Source organism: Lissotriton helveticus, chromosome 2_1 (genome assembly GCF_964261635.1).
Source record: "Lissotriton helveticus chromosome 2_1, aLisHel1.1, whole genome shotgun sequence".
NCBI lineage: Eukaryota > Metazoa > Chordata > Amphibia > Caudata > Salamandridae > Lissotriton > Lissotriton helveticus.
The window spans coordinates 389,493,143-389,519,752 of NC_136059.1; the positions used below are offsets into that span (position 1 = coordinate 389,493,143).

The window sequence follows — 26,610 nt, forward strand, 5'->3', positions numbered from 1 at the left end:
GGAGCGGCCTCATGTACACCTACCCCCTCCATGCGTCTGCCGTGAATGAAAAAACATGGCAAGACGCAGTGTTAATTAAGTACCGAGGTCAGGTGTCCGGGAGTTTACTCTTTCCAGTACGTCCTCTCAGAATAAAAGATTGAGCGCATGTGCGGAAGCAGAGAGGGAATGCGCATGTGCGATCATGGAGACAACTAATCTCCGGTATCTGCGCGTAAGCCGAGTTGATAGCAAAATACTAATAGACACACCCCTCAAGCTAGATGTGTTATCGCCAGAGGTGCTCACGAGTCCAAAAGGTCAGTCACAATTTATACAAATGCTCGCGCTCAATAATTGATTGCCGCATTGAAACAAACCTAATGCAAAATGTAGATTGCAATATTTCAGGACAAATCCCTGTGTAAAATCTGATGAGGGAAAAGTCTGCATAAACACTGTGTGTTTATTATAATCAATATATCAATGTAACAACTTAATCCTGTCAAATAAAGAACAAAAAAAGGGCTGCGATGGTTATAACCGTGGAATAACCCCAACGTTGTTATCTACTAGACCCTAAAGTCTAAGCTGGGGGAGAGGCGGAATGCCGCCACAATGTCTAGGCCGAGGTGGAACCTGGCCATCATCCCCGAAGTCGGTATAGTAATGCCTCTTGTGCCTGTAGAAAAAGAAAAGAAAGAAAGAAAGAGAGAATGGCCCTCGGCTGTGCCGTCATGCTAAATGTAACATCAAAAAAAGAGAGGGGGGGCCCAAGGAGCTATTAAAGGTACAGTGTCCATGCTCCTAATATATACATCCAAACCAAAAAGGGGACACTGTTCTTATAGTAGGGTGCAAAAAGTCACCCATACTTCAGGGTGCAAAAAGTCACCCATTCGAAAAAAAGGAGGAGAAAGAGTGAAAGAATAGAAAAAGGGAAAAGGATCCTAGGTGAAAAGGACCCATTAGTGAGGTAAAAGACCACTTATATTCCTATGATGCCCTCACACACCCCGAGGGGTGTCATGCTTCATCATCGGGCAGTTGCTCCTCGTAGGGCCGGCGCTGCTATTCCCTACGGGTCCCCCGAAGGGTCTCTTTCACGGAGATCTTTTTAGCACTGCCGGATGGTGCATGCGGGTGTGTGGGGCGAAGGTCCAATGAGGGTGATGAAGGGGGCGTGCACATTCCTGCATTCCTGCACATTCCTGCAAAAACCTGAAAAAACAAGACCTGGGGATTAAAAGAAGCAAGCCACCTAATGAGCCACCATATTTTTGTTTGTTAAGCATGCCATTTACATTGACTGACAAAATACTACATTTATTTGTGATTTCTATTTTTTTTTAATAAGCTAGTTGTTTGCTTGAATACAAACTTCTGTTTACTCCTCTCTTTGTTTCTTTAGCTACTGCTCTTTTTACTGCTTATGGTCCACCCAGTGGACCCCACCACCCACCCCAAAAAAAGAACAAACCCCTCCCCACAGAAATGTGGAACCCCCCCCCACTAGCATTGCTAGCCACATTTCAACCCTCCCTGCTGACCTAATGCGTGTCATGGAACAACACCCTTGGTGACACCTCTACCCCCTGCAAAAAAAAAAGTCAAACTTTCTTTTATACAAAATCACTTTTAGCTTCCAGAAGAAATCTCTTTCAATTAGCTCTGGGTGTCTTCCAGATTTGAAAAAAGAGTAAACTTCCCCTTCACCAAGAATTAGAGCTTCGACTGTTGTGCTATTGAGGCTTGGGCACCCTGAACTTTAAACAAGTTTAGCATCCTTACAACTCCTTGCGCCTGCATGCTGCCAGAGCTGTCATGTCCGAGAATATTCGACATTTGAAAGTGTAATTTATTTTGGACTGTCTTAGCTATATCGCCTTTGCCAGGACTCCCTCTTTAACACGGAAGTCTGCAAAATTCAACAAAATAGTTGGTGGTATCTTTGAATTCGGGAATGGATGAGCGGGTACTCGATTTGCACTTGTGATGGTGAAATCTCTGTTGTATGCTGAAAGAACCTTATGTTTAATAAACGTGTCAACCCATTGAAGAGTTTGGGATCCCTCGATTACCTCAGGGACCCCCACTATTCGAAGATTCGACCTTTGGGAGTGGTTTTCTAGTTCCTCTAGCTTGTTCTCCAGCATCCTTTTGTTTTGTACTGCTTCATTCACCTTTCCCAGCATATCGCTCATTTGATCTTCTAGTAGCGAGATTCTTGTTTCAGCTTCCTGCAGTTTAATGGGGAAACATACCACTGCTTCTTCAATTTTGCCTAGCTGATGATGGAGGGAGGCGATCTCCAGCTCTTGTGCTCTTTTCATTTCCCTGATCTCCTCCAAGATAAGGTTCACATGTCTCTTTTGTCCATCTGTTGCGTGAAAGACATTTCTCCCGCTATACCGCTGGTAATTTGTGATAACATCCCATCTGGTTTTGGATGCTCAGCAAGAGAATTTTCAATTTCCAACCTGGTTTCACCCGACAGTTCCCCACATGGCAGAGGCTGAGACCGAGGCTGGAGCTGGAGCTGGAGCTGGAGCTGGAGCTGGACCGGATCCTGTAACTGTAGCTGTAACAGATTTACTTCCTCTCTTGTTGACATCTTATGAACATTGAGCGAAGACTCACCTAACCGGGTCGGACTATGTACCTTGTCTGCTACCGAAATTAATATTTCCATAGAACCATCCTGGTCTTGTACTGCCGGACCCCTTTCGAGGGAAGGGGGTGGAGCCTGTCCAAACATCCAGGCACACTGCGATGATGGCGGGGCTTGTAGAAAATCCCCTGGCACATCAGGTAGTTTTACACTAATCTTAAGAGGAGCTGGTAAAGATGCTTTTTTCGAGAAGAGAGGAAAGTCATTGGCACCCTTTAGTTCATTTTTAAGCCCTCAAGTTATTAGAGTGTCTTGTTGTTCCTTAGTGACCAAATTCTGTGCAGCTAGTGTCTCTCCTTCTAACTGATTCGGTGATAGAGCAGGGGGCAGCTCTTCTTCTGAACTTTCAAAGCTAACATGTGAGCCACGGGCGTTTGTGCTATGTTCCCTTCTAGCCATCAGTGCAGTTGCATTAGCCTGGGCTATACGATTTTTGGCATTCACCCCCGGTCGCTGAGTCAACCTTGGCTATCGCATTTGAGTGTTTCAGATGCCTTCCCATTTTCACCTCCTCTGATTTTCCCCTATAATCAGTCTGGGTGCCCCCCTTCACTGAGCAAAGCTCTCAGTTTTTATCAACAAAACCACGTATGCAGGAGCCACTTTCAGCTGTTGAACACCCAGAAAAAGGTTTCCTCCCACCTCCTTTCACATCCTTCCACTTCCTTCCACCACTCCCAATTCGGCACCTCTGTGCCTCTGTACCCCTTCAGCCTGCTGCTTCCATGGAGCCTTCATTGGTATTCCAGGCGTTCTTGACGTTCCCGGTGTTCTGGCACTACTTCCAATTCTGTGCCTCTGTGCCACTGTGTCTCTCTGCTTGCAGTCTCCTCAGCTTGCAGCCCCGGCGTTTCCACGTGAAAATGTCTCCCTGCCGCCTACTTCCAGCGCCTCGTGATTCCTAATGCCTGCATGGCCCCAGGGACGCCTACAGACAAATCTGAATGCGGTGCGCAGGCCCCGCCATATTTCTTTAAAGACAACTGAGCTTGACATGAAAAAGGCGGGCAGCGGGAGGTCCGGTCTTTCTTTATTTTGCACCGGAGCTCAGAAAGGCTGCTTCGCGCGTTCACTCGAGAACGCCAAACTCTCTGTTCCACCATTGCTGGGGAAGTAGCAGCGTCACCTGAGGCTACTCGGAGGCGGGATCTCTGTAGCCCATCCCCTGCTCACAAATATAAATGTTAAGAGTTATGAAATCAGGTTGTCAGCTAGTTGAAAAGAAGGGAGAGCATGAAACAGTGCTAAGAAATATACCTTCATGGAAATTCTCTTACTCTTAATCCTAACGGACTCTCCTTTAATGACAACTATTTTTTCAATCCTGCCTGCCACCACTGGCGTTTTCCAGTTTATTGTAAAGCAGGGAAAGCACCGGATTAAACATGAAGGTATTTGTTCTATTGTTAGGTCCAGTCATGTGTGGGAAATCTATATGAACCAGATAAACATTGTAAAACAGGACTGCAGATGACATTAGCCAAAACAACTGATTTCATAAAGAATAAGTCTTTAAATTGTATTTTTTCCTCAGATTGCTTCTTTGAGAAGGCCTCAGCAACATTGGAGAGACTAAGGACATTTTGCAGAGAAGGTGAAGAGAATTTGGATACATGCACATTTTTACAACTTTATACACAGGTAAATGTATTATCTCTGTTATACCATGCCATAGTTAAAATCGCTGATGATGTCAAATGACGGCAAAATTACAGAGTAGCTGAAAATTCGGGTTTTCATGTGCTTTGTGTGGGTGTATATACTCTATATAGAGGAGAAACCCACGTTTGGAGTATATAAAACATCGAAATTCAACCTTAAAACATAAGTGAAAAAGTATGTTATAGTTAAGTTTCAAAGAATAAACCACCTGATATTTGACACAGTGAACTATGTAACCATAACTCGAACATCCAATCCACTCATTAATCTTGAGGTCATGCATGCTGTCATTTCGGAATGACCATGTGCTCCAGCTGGGAGAATGTCCAGTGTGCATTGTGTTTAGTGCTGAGGCCACTCTGTCAGGGATGCAAATTACCTGGCTCATGTTGCCTCACCTATTGAAGTTTTAGGGGTCCTCCTTGCATTTTATGAACTTTACCCCTTTCAGGGGTTCATGGTTCATGGTTCTTGGTCCTTCTCTGGGGAGGTGTAGAGGTAACAGATGACCGGTTTTGCCATGTCATCAGTCTTCTTTTTCTGCGCTGGGCAGACAGATATCAAAGGGGCTGCAAACAGTCTGCTTGCAGAAGTGTTTACTATACAGTGCCACCTGCTGGGGAGATGACTGTTCTAACAGAATACATCTGGATCCTTGTTCTAACCATCCTGATCCACTACTGGTTTGCTAATTTGGAAACCACCATTTCTAGATCTTGCCTGAGACACTGTATGCGTCTTTGCTTGCAAGACATTTTCTTTACTTATAGGGGGCTTAGAGCCCACCCATTGCTTACCATTGGTTGGCTTCACTGTCACTCTCACTTCCTTTCTTTTATTTGGTCAGTGCATGCTGACTTCGCTACCTCTTTCTCCGCTTGACCCTCTCCTGGAGCATGGCCTAAGTACTGCTTCCCTGCCCAGTGTCCCTTCACTGCCCACCTTTTCGGAGCTCCTTTTGTCTTGTAGTTGCATCACACCATAAGGGTGCTTGGGTTTGCAGGCTGTTCGCCCCTCCTCCCCCAAAACTTGCTCCTCATTGCATTTGTTACAGAATGTGAGATTGGCCCAAGGGTATTGGAGCGGTTTACATGAGCACCAGATCATGTTACACAAGGGCAGACACCGTTTTTTATTTCTTTATAATTTGTTACCTAGCCGAGGGCATTTGAGCACCTTTCATGAGTACCAGATTATGTACAAAAGAGAAGGTTCAAATATTTTTTTTGCTTGTTTTTTTCTTTAAAAAGTCTATGATGCAGCCAGCATTGGAATCTAGCATATTTTTTATTGCTGATGGGAGGCGGTGTGAGGGGGATCTGGACCCTCCTAGTGCATGTACTCCATCCCTTCCTCTGAGTTTCCTTCTACCCAGCCCTTCCGCTACTCATTTAAATAGAAGTGCTATGATGTGGCCAACATGGTCACGTCGTATGGCTTAAAAACATTTTTTTCACAGAATCTGCTCCAAGACCTGTTATACCCTGTTTTTTGCTCCACCAACATGCACAACAGGTGATTTCTCCAGTGAAGCGTAAAGGGCCATTTCTTTTCAGGCTCACAAGAAATATGTTTCTGCAGACTTCTCTCTGGAGACAAGCTAGAAAGGGAAGAAATTTCTCATGCTGTGACCAGCACTCTGTAAATAAATATCAGATACCTCCTACTATGCTCTTCTCCATTAGTAGAGAAAACCAAGAAATTCCATAAGCCTTAGGATTTGAGCTGTTCCTGGAATCCTTAGGGTTATTCAGTATGGAAACATCGCATCCCCCACCTATGTTAGGCGCTATAGGACGGACAGATCAACTGACATGCACTCCCTGTACTCACTAGGGACACTGCAAGGCTGGATAGGGATCGCCTAGTGTCGTTGGCTAACTGATTGCCCAATATAAACTGGCCTGGTGGTTCGGTGGCAAGAGACGAGGGCAAATCCCATTTGCCGCACAACGTATAGCTGGAGTAATTAATGGATAATCACATCCAGCAATTGACTGTCACCAGCACTACCTGAGGGGCTCTGTGACTCCGCGTCAAGGTCCAGATGGTAAGGGTGTCATGCCTCACCAATGCTGATTTGGTGCAGTGTTGTTGTTACTTTTTGTAATGTTTCTGTCAGACCTATACTGGTGGCCTCCAGCCTACTGTGCGATTTCTGCTTAGCTTGGTTTTGCTGTTTTACATTTCAGAGTGCATAAAACATATTTGCCAGAGATGGCAATAGTAGAGTTGCTTACAGTAAGATACATATATGGGGGGCGTGGCCAGGGAGACCAAGATGGTGGACACGTTTTAACAATGCTCCGGACCTCCTCTGCCATCCGAACTCCCTAGCCGCCTGCTCCAACCATCTGGCAACCTACGTTGCCTCCAGAGACTATCCGTATGGCCACCGTGCAGGTGACCTGATCCCTGCCATGCTCCCCACATAGTGCATGGGGGTTAAGGGAACTAGTGGCTGATGGCGGTGAGGCTGGCACCTCTGCACCGTGGCTCGCCCAGGAGGCACATAGCAGCTGCCCTGCTGATTGGGGACATTCAGGAAGCCCGCTGTGTTGGTCACCCGCATCACAGTACCCTTTTAGAACCAGCCTTTGCTGACATACCCTTACTGCAGCGGTGCCTTCCCTGCTGGGAGATTGGCTCGCTAAATGGACCTTGCTGGGGCCATCTGCCCAGCATAGTACCCCTACGTCCCCCCCCGCCAGCTGGGATTGCTGGTGTCACCTCCGAGGCTCTAGGGGGGCCAGTCATCTGGATGCCTTTGTGGGCTGTCTGAGATAGGATGCCCCCACCTTAACCCCCACCTTGCCTCGGGCACCTGGCTACTTGGCCTGTTTGGATCCTGTGCTTAGGAAGCTTCGACTTCAAGTGCTGCTCTGCTTTGCTCGGTGGCAAGCAGGCCATGTGGCCCTCTGATGACCTGCTGCTGTGAGGTTAACAGATGACTCCCCCTCTGTCGCCACCACCTGATTCTTTGTTGGCACCGTGGTGTGGCGGGGAGGTACGCTGAAGCTGGGGGGCGACAGGAGCCGTTCATCGCTCCTTGCTCCTGTGACTGTGACAGTGCTTGCTTTGGCCTAGTGGCCTCCCTCCCCATTTACAATGAGACTTCTCCTGGCAGGCAGCTTGGCATGTGTGGTTGTCACCTGCCCCCCCCACATCTTGACTGGGTACTTCTCGGAGTCACCTGTGATGTGGTGCCCGTCCACCTTCCTGGTGCCATGGTGAAAGACAAGGGCAAGACACTACACATGGAGTCTTGTATTGACAGGGTCGCCTCACCGGTGGTGGGCTGTCTGAGTCCCCCCTCTGAGTCTACAGGGGAGCACCAGCCTGACCTACTGATGTGGCAGCTATCCTGTAAGCCTTTCAGGCTTTCTGAGAGGTGGTGGAGGGAAAGGTCAGAGAGGTGGGGATGGATGTGATCTTCCTGCTACAGGACCGTCGCAGTGCTGCTGATAGGGTGTCTAAGGCTAAGGAACGAATCTCATAACGAGGTGGCTGATCCCAAGAAGTCAGTTGCCAGGAGGACTACCACTTCCTGAACCCCTGAGGCCATGGGTGAGGATGTAGACAACAGGTCCTGCCGTAATAACCTCTGCTTCATGGAATTTCCTGAGGAGGTAGAGGCATCTGGCAAGGATCATTTTCTCAACGCCTGCCTTAAATTCTGGATTCCAGAGGGCGCCCTCTCACAATGGTGTGTTGAAGAGAGGGCTCACAGAGCGATTCCAGCTCCGCCCCCCATCCATGATCACTCAGATCCTTAACTACTGCAATAGGGATGTAATCCTCCAGGAGGCCCGAAAGAAAGGTATGCCTCTTTTTCAGTTAAATCAAGTAGTGATTTTCCCTGACTACACCATGCTGGTCCAGGCTCAGTGCAAATAATTCGACAAAGTCAAGGCCAAACTGAAAGCTCTCCCATTGGCCTATATGGTGATCTACCCAGCCAAATTGAAAGTGATATCTGACTCCCGTACTTGCTTCTTTACGAGCTGCAAGAAGACCTGGGAATGGGCTTTTGAGCACAGTCAGCATGATCCATCACAGTTTGGCCAAGAGGACTAGGAGCTTCCATTGCAACTGCGGCTCCTCCGCTATGGCAGAGGAGTGTCACCCCCCGCCAACAATAAAATGATAATAAACCACGTTTTTTAAAATTATTATTTTTCTCCTACCATGGAGTCTTGGGGGCATGGCCAGTTGATGACAGGCTGGAGGGGGAGTGTTGGGCACTGGTATTCAGTGCCCATGATGGTCTGGCCGGCCATCTCAGGGCTACTTGTCCGGACTACAGGGGCGAGGAGGGACCTGAAGTCCTGGGGGGCTACTGAAGATGCCGCAGGAATTCGTCTTAATTCCTCTGGGACTGAAGGCGGGTCCTGGACCGGAGCTCCATGACTTCACACTCAGGTGCGGGGTCCCCCACCGGGTGACCTACAGGAGGATGCCAGTGTTGGGGACATAAGGGGGTTTCTCTCACCCTGTCTTTTCTTTCTCTGCCTACTGTTAGGGGCAGCGGGTTGAGCAGATCCATGTTTTTTTCCCACTGACCTATTGTCAATTGATCCTCTGTAGGAAAGAGGTCCACCTCTAATGTCTGTTTATCTGCTGCTTGTTATGTTCTTGGGGCTATGTTTGGGTGACAAATGCTTCTGGGGTGGAAGTGTGGGGAGGGTGGAGTTGTGGGGGATTGAGAGGTTTTGGTGTTTGAATGTTTACCTGGTTCATTGATTGCACCCACTATGCACTGCTTGTGCGTGCTGTAACCCTCCCCCAGCAAGCTTTGCAGGGGAGCCGCTGACCGCTCCTCCCATGGAGACCCTACCTTTGAACCCCCCTTTTCTCTTTTGCAGTGGTAAAGGCTGGCTTTCAGGTTATGATGAGGAATGTCAATGGTCTACTAGACCATATCAAACATGCTGCATTCCTTCGCTATGCTAAGAGACCATGTCTGGGGGTCTTGATGCTACAAGAGACTCCTCTCCTGGGTACCAACTGTTCCTTCTGTGCAGGTACAGCATGATCGAACATAGCATGCATGATATGTCAGGGCTCTCTTGGTATAGCTATCCTTCTGCATAGATCATCCCCCTTGGTGGTGACCCGGGCGTCCTCTGACCCAGAGCCAGTATGGGGTGGTGGAGGGCACGCTGTACGAGAAACTTGTCAATCTCCTCAATTTATTCGCACTGTAGCTTCAGACCCTTGTGATACTTACTGGGATTATATCTGGGTTTCCCCAAGGGACTACTATTCTGTCTTGACCTCGATGCTTTAGGCCCTCTGGCAGGTCACCTACAATGGGGAGCCCGACATCTGGGCTCCTGGATGAAGTGCCGAAGTCTCTGTGATGCATGGCGAACCTAGTGAAAAATAACAAGGACCCCCTGTTGAATTGATACAGCAATACCTAGGGAAGGGCACTAACACAGTGTATTGTACATCCCTAGACAATTATGACTTTATGACTGTTGTAAATCTGTAGATATACTTGTCTTATAAGTACATCTTATTTCTGAACTCAGTGTAACAATCAACCAGAAAAATACAATAGCAGTTTGTTCTAATTAAAAACATTCATTTATTACAAGTTTAAAATTCAATTTATGACACGTATCAAGTCCTATAAATCTAATTGACATGTACATACATATGTTTAATCATAAAAAACAGTTACATAAAATAGAGAACTTCAACTCGTGGCAAAAAGAGTAATTTTTGCCACAAGTACACGTAGTGACGTGTAGGCGTACAGCCAATACAATGTCACCATTTTCTTGGCTGTCTGCTGGAGGCCTTTTTTAGCGGCCAAAAAGGTACATTTTGCGGTCATCGCGCTGATAAGCCGATTTCGCGATTATTTCACGCATCGTGAAATCCTGGAGGGTCTGACTATGGACTGGGTGGCATTCCAGTACTTGAGAACTGATGCAGGTCCTGAAATTCCTTCGGTGGCTATGGGTATGCTCGGGTGAAGGGGATGTGTGGGGTGGGCAGATGGGTGTGCACTGTGTTGTTAAAAGGTCAATAACATTTGATTTATATATTTGAAAAAAAAAGATAAATATATGTACACCTGCTCCCTACTTTTCCTGCCTCTGATATTGTCGTGTATAAGTTTGGGACTACTCGTATCTATAGTACTTAACACAAGTGCCTTGACACAAGTGTGTTCAGTGCATTTACTTTTTCAGAAATATTTCTGAGTAATCTGTTTTTTGTTGTTGCACATTGCCAGGTGCCTTCTTGCTTTCCCTGTTTATTAACTGCAGCTTGGAATTATAGCTTTTATTTCTACACTGCTCATTATTAACATTATATTTTGCAGGCAAATGTCCTTGTTACGTCTCGATTTCTGCACTACCGGGTGTCAAATGCAACATATACTAATGCCCCTGAAGCTTCACATCAAAGCATTGGGTCTACCAAATGTTGTTCCTTGTCATTTTTTCCACATAGCTGCATGACAATTATATCAATTGTAGGTATCTAAGCTCCCTTTGGTGTGGAATGATTGTGTACTGAAAGACATGCTAACCAAAGGGCCATCAGTCTGCAGCAAGTAAGCATGGATGTATTAAATGCTTGGGAACTAGTCAGCATAATCATACAAAAAATATATAAGGAAATTATTATATTATGCTATTGATGTGGAATAAACAGTTTTTGGGTGTATATCCTATTCTAATAATATTAATAATTGATACAAATAGAAATATATGAAATACATTAGATAGGAATCTACTAAACACTGTAAATTATGCAATACAAAGGTATGTGTGTTTATTTGCAGTATACCTTTTAATACCTTGCCTGGTAGATCTGTTTCCTAAACATATCTTAAAAAAATAAAACTATTCCAAAAAGTGATGGATGGAATGCTTGAATTAATCTCAGCCACTGGTAATTAATTACTTGGGCTGTATCCCAATGCATTGTTATTTTACACACCATATCACCTCAGTTTGGACCCAGTTATATACAAATCAGTCTTTACCCTACTCCACTCAAAACAGTCAAGCCTGAACTGCCAATCCAGGCCCTCCCTGAACCAGAAGACAAGCAACTCAGTACATGGTTTGCCATAGTTAAGGGCTCATCAGCCAGGTATAGCTTTGTTCCAGTGAGAAAGTGCCCTCATTGTGCATGGTTACCCCCACTTTTTGCTGCATTGCTGATGTACTTTGACTGAGTGTCTTTCCTGCTAATCAGGTACCCAGGGTCTATGTTCTTTCCCTAAAACTGCATTGAAGCCTAAACCCAATTGGCACCTCTGGCCACAGGTCAGCCCCTGGTAAATGGTACCACAGGTACCCAGGGCACTGTGACCAGAGAAGGCCTCATTGGTGTTTTCACCAGGGTAGGGTTTCCTAAGGAGGTGGTTTCTGACAGAGGTTCCAACTTCATGTCTGCTTACCTAAAACACATGTGGAAAGAGTGTGGAGTGCAGTACATGTTTACTACACCTTATACCCACAAACCAATGGCCTTGTTGAGGGATTTAAAAAGACATTGACAGGCATGATTATGGGGCTCATCAAAAACCAAAAGTCCTAGTTCTCAAGGCAATTTAATTACAGGTCTGTGAACATCACTGGTACGTCATTAATCCCCCCAGCACACCTCTAGCTATAGAGATTGTTAAGATGTCCCAGTCTATTGCCATGATAAAAGGCCGCCAAACTCTGATCAACACATTTAGAACAACACAGGACTCACATTCACCAAAAAAGGACAACGAAAAAATGTGTGAATAGCTAGGTGGCACCTCACGGGCGCACCACCAATGGGACCCCTGGTTGGTACTCACCAGGATGGCCCTGTTCTGTAGTAGGGGATCTCTGTGTATAGTCATAATCTAGTGAATAGTCCCGCCCATGTGCGTGGACCCCGGAGCAATCAAAAATAATCTCTTATAGTGTCAAAAAATGCAGAAAAGCATAGACACTTAAGAGAGAATTTAAAGACAGATAATGCAGCCTAAAAAGGCTACACTGTCCAGTACTTCAACTAGAAATTCCACCATAAAATCCACAAAACAGCAAAAGCCTGTACAGATTTCCCTTGCTTTACCAGCAAAATCCCTTAGGAATGATAGAGAGAAGAACCTGGACAGACAAGCCCCATAGGCTGCCATTATGTGGCTCAAAACAGGATACTGTGCCTTTAAGAGAATCTTCCAGAACCTTCTCCCAGTATCCCAGAATGCATAGCAGGTCCAACTTAGTTTCAGTTCTTTTTTCCGGCTCCTGCAAGCAGGATCCTGGAGCATTGAGCTCTCCCTTTTCAAGGGTTTTGTTGGTGTTTTTTCACTAATTTCGTTTTTGTGTACTTTTAAAGTACTTTAGTGACTTTCTTCTTGGGTTTTTGCTCTCTTTGGCTGTTCATAATGCCTGCATTATTTGATAAATGCCCAGAGTGCTCCAGGAAGAAGGCCAAGTCAGACCCCCATGAGGTATGCATCCTCTGCCTTCCTTCTTCTCACATCCCAGAGGAGTGTGTGATCTGTAGAGGCTTCTCTGGCAGGACCCTGAAGGACAGGAGAAAAATCAGGCTTCAGGGACTTGAAGAAAGAAGATTGAAGGCTCAAGGTGGGTCTGGAGGGGCTTCTGCTGCCCATGCTGAGGCCTCTGGGGGGCTCCCCAGGGGCAGGAAGTCCAGCAAGCGTCCGAGATCTCCGTCTGGTTCAGTTGCTAGGACCACGACGTCGAGAAGAAGGTCCACGGCCAGTTCCCGGTCTCCCCAGGGCTCTGGGTCGAGAAAACGTCGCCCGTCGACGTCGAGGGATGTTTACAGGCCGCCGTCGAACCCGGTGTCTATCTCCTCGTCGTCGCCGTCGGCGTCGAGTGGACGACATCGGAGGGCCCAGCGTCCGCGCTCGCCGTCGAGGCGACACCGCCGTTCGCCGTCGAAGGCAAGGACATCATCGTCGTCAAGGGGATCCTCGTCATCGAGGTCGCCGTCGAGACGGAGGAGGTCTCCGGCGCCGAAGAAGTCGACGTCGAGACGATCGAAGAGGTCGACATCGAGGCGATCGAAGAGGTCGCCGTCGAGGCGCTCAAAGAGGTCGCCGTCGAGGCGCTCGAGGTCGACGTCGAGGCGTCATCGCCCGTCGTCGAGATTTCGAGGTTCGTCCATCTGGTCGGGGTCGACGTCGAGGCGGAGAAGCCGGTCGACGCCGAGGAGTGGGAAACGGTCGACGCCGAAGGGCCGCTCGCCGTCGAAGGACACAAGATCGCCGTCTGAGCACTGCTCTTCGCCGTCAGGAGGTCGTAAGGACAGGCCCAGGACTGTGGGGGGCTCCCCGCAGTCAGGACAGGATGGTGGCTCCCCAGGAACGCATTACTCCGAGGTGTATACCCCGAGGAAGCCTGCCGCACTGCCTTCGTTGCCTCCTTTGCCTAAAGGCCCGCCTCCGAGGGTTTCGCCCCCTCCTACGTTGCCTCCTTTACCGGCGCCGCAGGCCCCGGTTCCAACGGTTCCTCCTCCCCCGGTTCCACCGCGATCGGTGTCGATGCCCATCCTCCCGACACCTCCGAAGAAGACTCCTAAGTCGAAGGTTCCTCATAAACCCAAGACTTCCGACCCGGGGAGGCCGGCGGAGCGTCCCGGACCCAAGAGATCGAGGTCACGCTCAGGTAGAAGGGACAGGTCGAGGAGTGGACGCGGATCCTCCTCGAGATCCAGGCATCGCCATAGGAGGCATAGGTCCCGGTCTAGTTCTGCCTCGGGGACCCGTTCCTACTCACCTACGTTGTCTGACTCACCAGAGACAAGAGTGTCGCCGATTGATGACATTGGCACGTTCCAGGAGGTTCTCCTGCGCGGGGCGGCGAAGTTGGGGATCGAGGTTAAGGCTCCTACGCCATCAACTTCCGTGATCTTTGAGACATTGCATAAGAAACACTTGTCTCGCCCCCTGCTGCCTCTGGTGCCAGGTCTACTTGAGCCGGCGGAACAACTCTTCCTTACGCCGGCGGTGGTGAAAGCTGTGCCTTCCAGGCTCTTGAAGAAATACAGGGCTCCTGAGTCGGACCCGGCTTTCTTGAGGAAGGATCCGACGCCGGATTCGGTGATTGTGACGGCGGCGCGGAAGCTCCACGCCACCTCTCCTGCCTCCACCGTGCCTCCCGATAAGGAGAATCAGTAGAAACAATAGAGATTAGTATTGTCATTTATTTTACAATACCAATGTATCATTCTATCAACAATATTTTTGAAAAGCCCCAGAAGGGAGAAGGGAACGGGGGAAGTGAAGGAGGGGGCTGTGTATAGTCAAAGGAAAATAAACATAGTCAATGACTATGTTTATTTTCCTTTGACTATACACAGCTTTGAGCACACCCCCCTCCTTCACTTCCCCCGTTCCCTTCTCCCTTCTGGGGCTTTTCAAAAATATTGTTGATAGAATGATACATTGGTATTGTAAAATAAATGACAATACTAATCTCTATTGTTTCTACTGATTTTCATAAATTTGAGAAAAGTGTCACCAACTACGGTTGGTTGTGTGTGTTGTACATAACACGTTTCCCTTGCGGGGACCCCCTCTTTATACATACCATATAGCGCCCAGGTCCCCGCGACTGCATGGGTAAAACCCCCCTTTTGTGTAACGTCCCGATAAGGAGAGCCGCTGGATTGACTCTGCTGGACGAAAAGCGTGTGGGACATCCTCTGCAACGATGAAAGCCTCCAGTGATTCGGCGTTGTTGGGACGATACGACCGTGCGCTGTGGGACTCCATGGAGCGGTTTGCGGACCTCGTTCCGCGCGACCGGAGAGAGGATTTCATGGAGGTCGTCCAGGAAGGGATGCTGGTTTCCAAACAGGCCATTAGCGCCGCGGCGGATATCTCCCTGCTGTCCGCGCATGGATACTGCCACGGCATCAATCAGAGGCGCCATGCTTGGCTTCGGTTGACGTCGCTTAAACCTGAGGCGCAACAACGTGTGGCTAATCTGCCGTTTTCCGGGGATACCCTTTTCGGAAAAGACGCCGGTGACGAGATGGCCAGGATGAAGGCCGAGGCGGAAACCCTGACGGCGGTGGGCTTGGAGAAGCCCAAGGATAAGAAACCCTTCCGCCAATTCCAACGGCGTTTTGGGTCACAGGGTCGAGGAAGGGGTCAGTCTTCTGGGCAACATCAGCAGCAGCAACAACAGCAGCAGTACAGAAGACCCTTCCAGAAACGTCAGAGGGGTAGAGGTGCACAGCAGTCCTCTACCGCGACCAAGGGCCTGGCTGGGTCTCGACCCTGAGCAGTTACTTCCCCTTCGTCCGTTACCCGCTCCGGTGGGGGGAAGCATTCAATTTTTTCTGGCAGAGTGGAGAAAAATTACTCAGGACAAGTGGGTGCTGAATATTGTTTGCAATGGATACAGTCTTCGTTTCACCAGCCCTCCTCCATCGATTCCTCCGATCAGCTCGCAGTATCAACTGCGCGAGCTTCAGGCGGAGGCCGACATCCTGTTGAGGAAAAGGGCGATAGAAGTTGTACCTCTGTCTCAAAGAGGAAGAGGTCTGTACTCTCGGTTCTTTCTGGTCCGCAAGAAGGACAAGAATGAGTTCAGGCCCATTCTGGACTTGCGACAGGCAAACAAGTGGATTCGCAGAGAAAAGTTTCGCATGCTGTCGTTGCATCAGATTTATCCTCAGCTGCAACGGGGAGACTGGCTTTGTGCCATAGACCTACAGGATGCGTACTTCCATGTGCCCATTGCACGCAAACACAGGAAGTTCCTGCGATTTCAAGTCGGCGCCAATCACTATCAGTACACGGTACTTCCGTTTGGGCTGAAGTCTGCGCCCAGGACATTCTCAAAATGCATGGCAGTGGTAGCGGCACACCTGAGGAAGAACAAGGTGTTTGTCTACCCATACCTGGACGATTGGTTGATCAAGGCCTCCTCCTTCTCGGAAGCTCAAGCACACTTCCAGAAGACGTGCGTTCTCTTGAACAAGCTGGGGTTGCACATCAACATGTCCAAATCTGTTCCGACTCCGGTCCAGTGCATCCTGTACTTGGGAGCCTCCATCAATACGCTGTCGGCAAGCGTGTCTCCTTCGGAAGAGCGACGTTTATCACTCCTTCGGAAGGCTCAGGCTCTCCTGTCTTCTCCATCCACGACAGTGAGGACGGTGTCTTCTCTGCTGGGATCGATGGCTTCTTGCATCTTCCTGACGCCACATGCGCGGCTGCACATGAGACCGCTGCAGGAGTGCTTGGAAGATCAGTGGGACCAGAGGAGAGGATCTTGGGACGACAGGATACGACTGTCTCTACATGCTCTTCAGTCTCTGAAGTGGTGGTGTTCGGCGGAGAATCTCCTCAGAGGGGTTCCCTTCCACAAGGACATTCCCACGCAGACGATCGTGACGGATGCTTCTCTCCTGGGATGGGGAGCGCACTCCGGAGACCTGCAGATTCAAGGGACGTGGTCCCCTTCGGAGTCCACGTACCACATCAATTTCCTGGAACTCAGGGCTGTTCACTTGGCGCTGAAGGCGTTTCAACCGTCCTTCCGGACCGACTCTCTGCTTGTGCAAACGGACAATACGACCACGATGTATTACCTCAACAAGCAGGGGGGCTCGAGATCGCGCACTCTGTCTCAGGAGGCGCAGGCGATCTGGCACTGGCTTCTGGCTCGAGGACTCTCGATAACGGCCACTCATCTGCCGGGTGTGCAGAATGTTCAGGCAGACGAGCTAAGCAGACTGATTCAGGAAAACCACAAATGGGTCATAAACGACGAAGTGCTAGAAGAAGTCTTCGCACGGTGGGGAACTCCAGACGTAGATCTGTTCGCCACCGCCAAAAACAGCAAATGCCAAGACTTCGCCTCCAGGTACTACCAGCCAGGGACGCTGGGGAACGCGTTATGGATCAACTGGTCGAACAGCTTTCTGTACGCTTTTCCACCCATTCCCCTGATTCCAACAGTTCTCATCAAGCTCTCCCAATCCGGGGCGAAGATGATTCTGATTGCCCGGGAATGGCCCAGACAGTGGTGGTTCACGGACCTGCTTCACCGGTCTCTCCTTCCTCACATGAAGCTGCCGTGCAGGCCGGACCTTCTCACGAAGTTCGGGGGGCGGATGGTGCACCCCAACCTCTCGTCTTTGAGTTTGGCGGCATGGCTCCTGAAATAGTGCAATATGGCCATTTGAATCTCCCAGAGGATTGTATGGACATACTGAAGGAGGCTAAGCGACCTTCCACTAGGACTTCTTATGCTTACAAGTGGAAGAGGTTTTGCATCTGGTGCAAGTCTAAGAACTATGACCCTACGACATGCAAGGAAGATGTCATCCTTCCATATCTGCTACATCTGGCGCAGTCTGGCCTTAATGTTCATTCCATTAAGGTTCATCTGGCTGCTTTGACTGCCTACAGGAAATGCCCTTCACAGACTTCCTTCTTTCAGATCCCTGTGATCAAAGATTTTCTGGAAGGCTTGAAGAAAGTATTCCCTCCTGTCAGGCTTCCTTCGCCTTCATGGGACTTGAATGTGGTGCTGTCCAGGTTGATGAAGGAACCTTTTGAACCTATTCATAAGGCTTCGTTGCAGCACCTGTCCTGGAAGGCGGCGTTCCTCGTGGCCATTACATCGGCCCGCAGGGTGAGTGAAATTATTATTATTATTATTATTATTAACGAGTTTTAATATAGCGCCTGGTTACCCTTAGGCATCCCCGCTCTCATCCAGAAAGAGACACCACCACACTAAGCACAAAGATTAGACAGGGAAGAGAAAAGTTTTTAAAAGTTTACGAAACCGTTAGAAACTCGCTTCCGAGCGCAAGTACAGAGGGAGGGAGTTCCACAGGGTGGCCATGTTTATGGAAAATCTTCTGCCACCGGTTCTTGCCTTCCTCACCCTCAAAACCTGCAGCAGATGTTGATGGTCAGAGCGAAGAGAGCGGGAGGCCTTGTAAGATTGGACCATATCCCCAAGGATAGGTGGGCCTTTCCCCTGTAGAATTTTGTGGGCCTCACAGAGTGCCTTGAATTTCACCCTCTCTCTGACGGGAAGCCAATGTAGCGCCTTCAGTGCAGGGCGAGCCGACTGACGCCTAGGAAGATCCGTCAGGAGCCTGGCGGCCGCATTCTGCACTTGCTGCAGTTTATTTAGGGTGGATTCTGGGGCACCCAGAAACAGTACAATACTGAAGTCCAGCCGCGAGATGATAAGCCCCTGAATGAGTAACCTCCTAGAGGCCACTGGAAGGAGAGGTAGAATCTTCCGGGCTGATCGGAGCAGGCCGAAATTCAGGCGTTGTGTTGCCAAGAACCTTATACTGTATTTCATGCTGCTAAGGTTGTTATGCGTACTCACCCTAAGTTTCTTCCCAAGGTTGTTTCTGATTTTCATATCAATCAGACTATATCGTTACCTACGTTCTTTCAGAATCCTTCATCTCCAGCGGAAAGGTCTTTGCATTCCCTGGATGTTAGGAGGGTGCTGAAATTTTATCTGGATAAAACCAGGGATATTCGTAGGTCAGACCAATTGTTCATCAATTATGGATCTGTCAGGACGGGTCTTGCGACCTCTAAGCAGTCTATCTCTAGGTGGATTGTGTCCTGCATACAGCTGTGTTACCAAAAAGCTAATAAGACCTTAGGAGGTAAGCCTAAGGCTCATTCCACCAGGGGCAAGGCTGCCACGACAGCATTGCTCCGTAATGTTCCGATTGCAGAAATCTGCAAGGCGGCCACTTGGAAGTCGGTTCATACCTTTGCTAAGCATTACTGCCTGGACACTGATGCCAGGGCAGACGCTCAGGTTGGGCAGGCTTCGCTGCGAAATCTGTTCGCACAGTAGTGGCGTTAATTCTCTTTTCTCCACCGCCGCTTTGGTGTGGGGATGGGCTTGCCATTCTATTCACTAGATTATGACTATACACAGAGATCCCCTACTACAGAAGGAGTAGTTTCTGTCCTGTAACTCCAGTTCTGTAGTAGGGGCATCTCTGTTATAGTCATAAGCACCCTCCCTCCTCCCCGGTGGAGAGAGACATATTCCTTATGGAATGCTACAGGTCTGGCGTGCTACGCCTTCAAAAAGAACTGAAACTAAGTTGGACCTGCTATGCATTCTGGGATACTGGGAGAAGGTTCTGGGAGATTCTCTTAAAGGCACAGTATCCTGTTTTGAGCCACATAATGGCAGCCTATGGGGCTTGTCTGTCCAGGTTCTTCTCTCTATCATTCCTGAGGGATTTTGCTGGTAAAGCAAGGGAAATCTGTACAGGCTTTTGCTGTTTTGTGGATTTTATGGTGGAATTTCTAGTTGAAGTACTGGACAGTGTAGCCTTTTTAGGCTGCATTATCTGTCTTTAAATTCTCTCTTAAGTGTCTATGCTTTTCTGCATTTTTTGACACTATAAGAGATTATTTTTGATTGCTCCGGGGTCCACGCACATGGGCGGGACTATTCACTAGATTATGACTATAACAGAGATACCCCTACTACAGAACTGGAGTTACAGGACAGAAACTACTCCTTCTCATCATCGGTGCCACCTAGCTTTAACGTAAACGTGTCCGAAACCCAAAAAAAGGACAGTGAATGGTGCAGTGAACACAAACTTATATGTGACAAAGACTAACAACGTTCAACATATAACAAAAAAGTTACTGTGCAAACAGGACAATAAACTTTTACTCGCGTTCCTTTTTTGCAAACCGTAAACACATAAACATAAAAAAGAAAGATGTGAATACTACCTATCGATTCACACCCTACTTACAGCCGACATGTTTCATTGCCTTGGTTTTTATCAGGCAATTTCCTCAGGGCAAACCAATTAACTGCCACTGCTTCGATCCTATGTTGAATGTTTTCCTCTTGGATGGTATGAGAGGCAAAACTGGTCAAAGGGTAATTGTTATCCATTACACTACGGACGGATGTCAATGCTCTTATGAATGTTGGGCCAAACATGCAGGTGGACAACAGGTAATCTCATACATGTGTATATTTATTTTTATTACAGCACTCAAAGCACAGTGTTTTTGGCAGTGGCAGTTAATTGGTTTGCCCTGAGGAAATTGCCTGATAAAAACCAAGGCAATGAAACATGTCGGCTAGTTCCAGAACCTCATCCACAGGGTAGAAAGAGAGAAATGATGTTCTGTGTGGACTCTGTCACAACACAGATGCTCCCCCTATTCCACGAGCAGATGAGTTGATAGACAAATTGGGTGCAGCCAAATGTCTAAGTACCTTTGACTTAACTACTGGGTACTGGCAAATTGGCATGGCCCCAGGAGCAAAGGAAAAGACTGCATTCTCCACACCTGATGGGCATTATCAGTTTACTATTATGCCCTTTGGTTTAAAGAATGACCCTGCCACCTTCCAGAGGTTGGTGAATCAAGTCCTTGCTGGATTGTAGTCCATTAGTGAAGCGTATCTAGATGATATTGCTGTCTTTAGCTCCACCTGGCAGGATCAAGTGATCCACCTTGGGAAGGTTTTAAATGCCCTGCAAACATCAGGCCTAACTATCAAAGCATCCAAATGCCAGATAGGGTCGGGAACTAAGGTGTACTTGGGCCACCTTGTTGCCGGAGGCCGGGTACAACCATTTCAGCCCAAGATCCAGGCCATCCTGGATTGGGCAGTCCAATAACCCAGACCCAAGTAAGGGCATTCCTTGGCTTGACTGGGTAATACAGGAGGTTTGTGAAGGGATATGGGTCCATTGTGGCTCCCCTCACAGAACTCAACTCCAAGAAGATGCCCAAAAAGGTAAACTGGACAGTTAGTTGTCAAAAGGCTTTTGACACCCTGAAAGAGGTTATGTGCTCAGCACAAATTCTCAAAGCTCCAGACTGTGCAATGCAGTTCATTGTGCACACTGATGCCTCTGAGCTAGGGATAGGAACGGTCCTATCCCAGACCAATGATGAAGGCCAAGACCAACCTGTTGCTTTTATAAGCAGTATGCTTCTTCCTAGGGAGCAGCGTTGGAGTGCAGTTGAGAGGGAGGCCTTTGCTGTTGTTTGGTCCATGAAGAAGCTGAGACCATACTTGTTTGGTACTCACGTTCAAACTGATCACAGACCTCTCTGATGGCCAATGCAAATGAAAGGTGAAAATCCTAAATTGTTGAGGAGGTCCATCTCCCTACAGGGAATGGACTTTGTAGTGGAACACAGACCTGGGACTGCCCATGCCAATGCAGATGGACTTTCCAGGTTCTTCCTATTAGAAAATGAAGACTCTCTAGGGAAAGGTTCGTCTCTTCCTCTTTCGTTTGGCGGGGGTTGTGTGAGATGCATGGTTGCCCCCACTTTTTGCTGAATTGCTGCTGTACCTTGACTGAGTGTGTCCTGGGCTCCTGTTAATCAGGTACCCAGGGCCTATGGTCTTTCCCTAAAACTGTTCTGAAGCCTAAACCCAATTGGCATCTCTGGCCACAATGTCAGCCCCTAGTAATTGGTACCTCAGGTACCCAGGGCACCCTGACGAGAGAAGGCCTCTAAGGACTGCAGCATTTATTGTGCCACCCTTAGAGGTCCTGTACCCAGACACTCACACACTGCCTTTGCAGGCTGCGTGTCTTGGTGCAGAACAAAGTGAAGAGTTGACATGGCACCCATGGCAGTGTGCATGCCTACAACCCACTGTCCTGGCATAGATCAGTCACCCCTCTAGCTGAGTGCACTATACCAGTGGTGAGGGTGCAGGTGCATGAGCCCTGTGCCCCTACTGTGTCTAAGTCCATTCTTGGACATTGTAGGTGCAGTGCTGCCATTAAGAGTATATGGTGCTGGGATTTTGTCATTACTAACTCCACAGCACCATAATGGCTACACTGAAAACTGACAAGTTTGGTATTCAACTTCTCAGCACGTTAAACCCACACTAATGCCAGTGTGGGATTTAATGAAAAATGCATACAGAGGGCATCTTAGAGATGCCCCCTGAAAACTAACCTACCACTAGTGTCCAGGCTGAGTGGCTGCTTTCAGCTGCCACCACGAGACATCTTTCTGGACTCCTGGGTCGAGAGCCTGCTGCTCTCTGAGGCCTGAAACAATGAACATCCTGGTACGAGGTGCCAAGGCTCCTCCCCCTGGATGGGCAGGGTTCACGAAGTGGAAACTTCAAAGGCTTGCTGCCTTTGTGAGCTTCCCTTGGCCACTTGCTGCTCTAAGCAACTGGTCCCCACTGGTTCTGACCTCCACTTTGGGTGGGAGAACCAACTGGAAAAACAAGTGAGGAAGAGAGGTGTGCCCACCTCTGCCAACTCCACCCCTCAGGTGGGGGAGGCGAAGTGAAGCACAACTCTTTCAATGCCATCTTGAAGATGGGGAGGCTCAGCCAACCAGGGACGGGTTCATGCCCCACTCCCACCGGGGGGTGGCATAATAGGGGGTGTACCCAACCCAGGGAAAGGACCAATTGGTCCCTGCTTTTACCTACCTGTAACATCCCTAAATCTAGTATTTAGGGGCACCCCTGAACCTTGCTTCCTCAGACAATAATCTGCAACAAGAAGAAGAGGAAGGACTGTACAGCCATGCAGCAGCTAACAAGAGGTAGACGCCCACTAATATGGCCCCAGCCTTACCGGCCTGTCTCCCCCTCAAACCTGCTCCTGCGAAATCCCAGTGTGTCCTGCAGCCACCAACCTCAAAAACTCCGGAGGACCTGCCTGCCTTCAACTACAAAGACTCTGTCTCCCGCGAACACCTGATATGTTCATCTGCAACCTCTGGCTCTGGCCGGACACTGCGGATCCGCCCCACTCTGCACCTGCTATCCACGGCCTGAGCTAGAGTGGGTACCACGAGAAGGTCACCCCTGTGATCCTGACCCGAGATCTAGTGACCCCTGAACTGCTTCAAGCCTCCAGTCGACGCCTGCAGCCTAAATCCAGAAGGTCCCCCCAACGGCGACGAAGAAGATCCGACCCCAAAAGGCACCCCTTCACCGACGGCCCACAGCCTTGTGTGCCCAAACCGATGGTGCCTAACCAACCCTTAACTTCCCAACTTACCTCTCGAAGTGGTGGTCGCACCCAGAAGACCTTCTTCTGCAGTGCCTTTGCAAACCTGAGGTTCCCCATTGAAACCAAGAGGGCGCCCGACGTCGAAACAGCACCCTGCACCCGGCCACCCTAGTGCCGCTGAGGGTGCATCTTTGGTGCTACTTTGTTTCCCCATATGCCCTGAGCTAAACTCCAGGAGCTTTACACCCACAGCTGAGTGGCCTGCTAGCCAGGAGCCACAAACCGGAGGCCACCTATCCCCCATTGGATAACGTTGGGCCTCAGCACTCTGCACCCAGCCGCCCTAGTGCCACTGAAGGTGTAACAAGAGTGCATCCTTGACCCTGGGGAAACCCTTGTTCTAACCCCAGAAGCTCGTCTCCAAAGACCGATTACTTACCTGGTAACCATTAACTTCATATCTCTGCATAGGAATCCATTGACTTTTTTTCCCTGAAAAAGGTTCTAAGTGTGTAGATTTGTATGGAATCCTGGAAAATAACAATTGTGCAAAACGGATTTTACTTACCTTTTCTCTAGGAAATGTCATAGTGTGATGTCTATTATTGTTGTATGGCGTTTTAGATTCTGAATGGATTTTCCCGATTCATGCCCTTATATCAGTACAATTCATGTTGCCCTTATATAGGCATAGAAATCTAGCACTTATTTAGGCATAGCCCATGCAACCCAAACACAGGCATGGCTACTACCATCCGTTCACCAAACGTCACAACAATTTCTTGGAAAACCAGCTTAAGCCGTTAGGGACTTCCCCGTGCTTGAATATTGATTTCTCCAAGAACTCAGTTAGTTTTACAATGAACAACTATTCCCCAGGGGTTCATTCATGACGTTCATATGCTCGACTTTACGTCAAACATGGCATTCCTAAACACCTTCAAGGTATAAATATACCTTCACTTGCTATGGCAAAGCACGGTTGTTCGGAGCAGTTCGATGACCTACTTGCCCGACGCAGCTCGCTACAGCAAGTGCCGAAGGAAGCCGACTCTCCAGCTGACGTACTGATGGAAGCTGCCCTCCTCTGCTTAGAAATTTAGCTCTAGTGTTTCTGACTCCCCTTGCGGGGTGTTGGGAAATCGAGTCCCGAGACAGAGATACCAGACCTCCTTCATTCTAAGGTATGGAGCTGATAAAACCTAGAGAAACCTTTGGTAAACTCTTGGCAAAAAGTAAACCTATGCTAACTACCATACTTAATTCTTCCATCGTACTAGACCTAGGTTAGGTACATTGGGTTAGGCGTTTTTTAGAAGCACCAGTTGAGTATTTTAGTCTATGTTATGTATGTATGTATTTTGCTATGGCTTAGAAACCATACAATGCCCTTACAGTATTATGTCATATTACTGTTTACGCTGTACGCATTATATTTTGCATTCTGCCTAACGATTGTAGCAGTTCACCTCTCTTGCATGAGAAAGAAGGCTGTTCAATAAACCTTTTATTGAAAACGCCCATCTCACTACTTCTCTGCAACTCTGTAGAAACGAAGCATGCACAATTGACTAGGTAAAATAGTTATCTATTGTTTCCACGACTCTGAGAGATATGTTCTTCTTCTTGGGGAAACAAAGTTGTCATGTTTTATGCGGTTGTCAGAAACTAATCCCTTCTTGTGTATTCAAGAAAGTTTCTAGTGACCTCCGAGCTAGCTGGCACTCACTATTAAGTTTAGTATATTCGATAGAGACCTATTGGCTTAAGTCCTACATCAAATCTATAGGATATATTATTCCAATGCGCAGAGCCTATTGGGAATATAGGAACTACACTACATTATTTCTAAAGACAATGGTCCCTAGACAAGAATTAATGAGAGCAAACAATAAATATAGACCCAATCAGTACTATATTTTACAGCTGTGCAGCCTCATATGCCCGATCCCGAAAGGCAAGACATGCTGTAACAGAGGTTGTTCACAGATTGGCCGTGACCCCATTCTTTGTCTCTAGAGACTGCAGACACGGCTCACAGGTTACTGGCTTGCCGTCCCTGATATACAGCAGCCCACTGCAATAGGCCACTCTGATTTTGGGGCCGCTCCACGGCGCAAACATTTCAAACTCCTCCTTTAAGCTGTTACAGGTTACAGCCTTTATTAGGTCGACTCTGACCCAGCATCCAACTGTACAGCAGCGGCCACGGCTGTCTGCATCTTTTACTCTCCCTGTACTTGGCCTGGACTTTTACTCGGTCTTTGCCTGAAACAAACGTCCTCCAAGTCACTGGATCTAGGCAAAATGTATACAGGCATACCATTGTTAATGTCCTGATGAGGATCCTTAATCTTTTGCAAGGATCGAAACGTTGTCGACTTGTTGTACGCCATATACACCTCCTTATTTAATACTTATTATGTATAATGGTGTCTCCACTATAATTTGTTTGTCCTACCAAAATGTGTCTCATACAAACAATTTACTCTGCCTGAGCTTTTTTGTTTCATGTCCTTCCCACTAAGTTGGATACAGGCTTGTGTCCCACTTTATTTGTGTCTTGCTGAAATTTGTCTATATTTAAGCAACTATATATTAAAAACACCTGTCCGGCTGGACAGCTGTAAAATGTAGTACTGATTGGGTCTATATTTATTGTTTGCTCTCATTAATCCTTGTCTAGGGACCATTGTCTTTAGAAATAATTGATTACCCAAGGTCCCTGACCAACTTTATTTGGGTTCCCTTGTTTTTCATAACCAGTGTGGCATATCACACTGAGTAGAAAAAGTAATCTAAAAAGTAATCTCAAAAGTAACATAAAAGTAACTCACCTGTAATTTTCATTGCAAAATCGATACAAAGTATATGTACAGTATTCCACAGTATTGCATTACCAGCAATTCAAACTGTAACAATTTCAAAGTACATTTACAATTGCATTTCAAACTGTATATTTACTGCAAAGTATGTATCAACTTACCTATGCCAGGCTTGCTTGTGTCTAGAAAATAAAATAAGTAAGAATATTTTTATACAAAAAAACCGATTGGTCTGAAGTTCAGTCTTTGAGTGTGTGAATTCATTTGCTGACTGTGTGTACAACAAATGCTTAACACTGACCTCTGATACTGCCTTACTGCTCGACCACACTATCACAAATAGAGAGTGAGGTGCTATCTAACTTTACCTCTGTCTACCTTTGTAGATCCACTGGACTCTGTGCAACCTATACCTCACTTTGGTATAATATATACAGAGCCAGCTTCCTACAGTGTGCACAGGATCTATGTCTGGGCATAGCTGTACCA

At 47.9% G+C, this 26,610-nt stretch overlaps 1 protein-coding gene and 1 long non-coding RNA gene across 2 annotated transcripts in view; both read left to right on the forward strand.

Annotated features, from left to right (window-relative positions):
* RIMOC1 (RAB7A interacting MON1-CCZ1 complex subunit 1) overlaps positions 1-26,610 on the forward strand; it is a 315,896-nt gene that overhangs the window by 83,375 nt on the left and 205,911 nt on the right. Inside the window, exon 2 of the mRNA XM_078675011.1 lies at positions 4,185-4,291. Within this exon, the coding sequence (XP_078531137.1) occupies positions 4,185-4,291 (107 nt within the window). The remainder of the gene's footprint in view (positions 1-4,184; positions 4,292-26,610) is intronic.
* LOC144818005 (uncharacterized) lies at positions 9,184-11,096 on the forward strand. The gene is made up of 2 exons (XR_013607015.1): positions 9,184-9,336; positions 10,653-11,096. It is a non-coding gene; the product is annotated as an uncharacterized LOC144818005 (long non-coding RNA).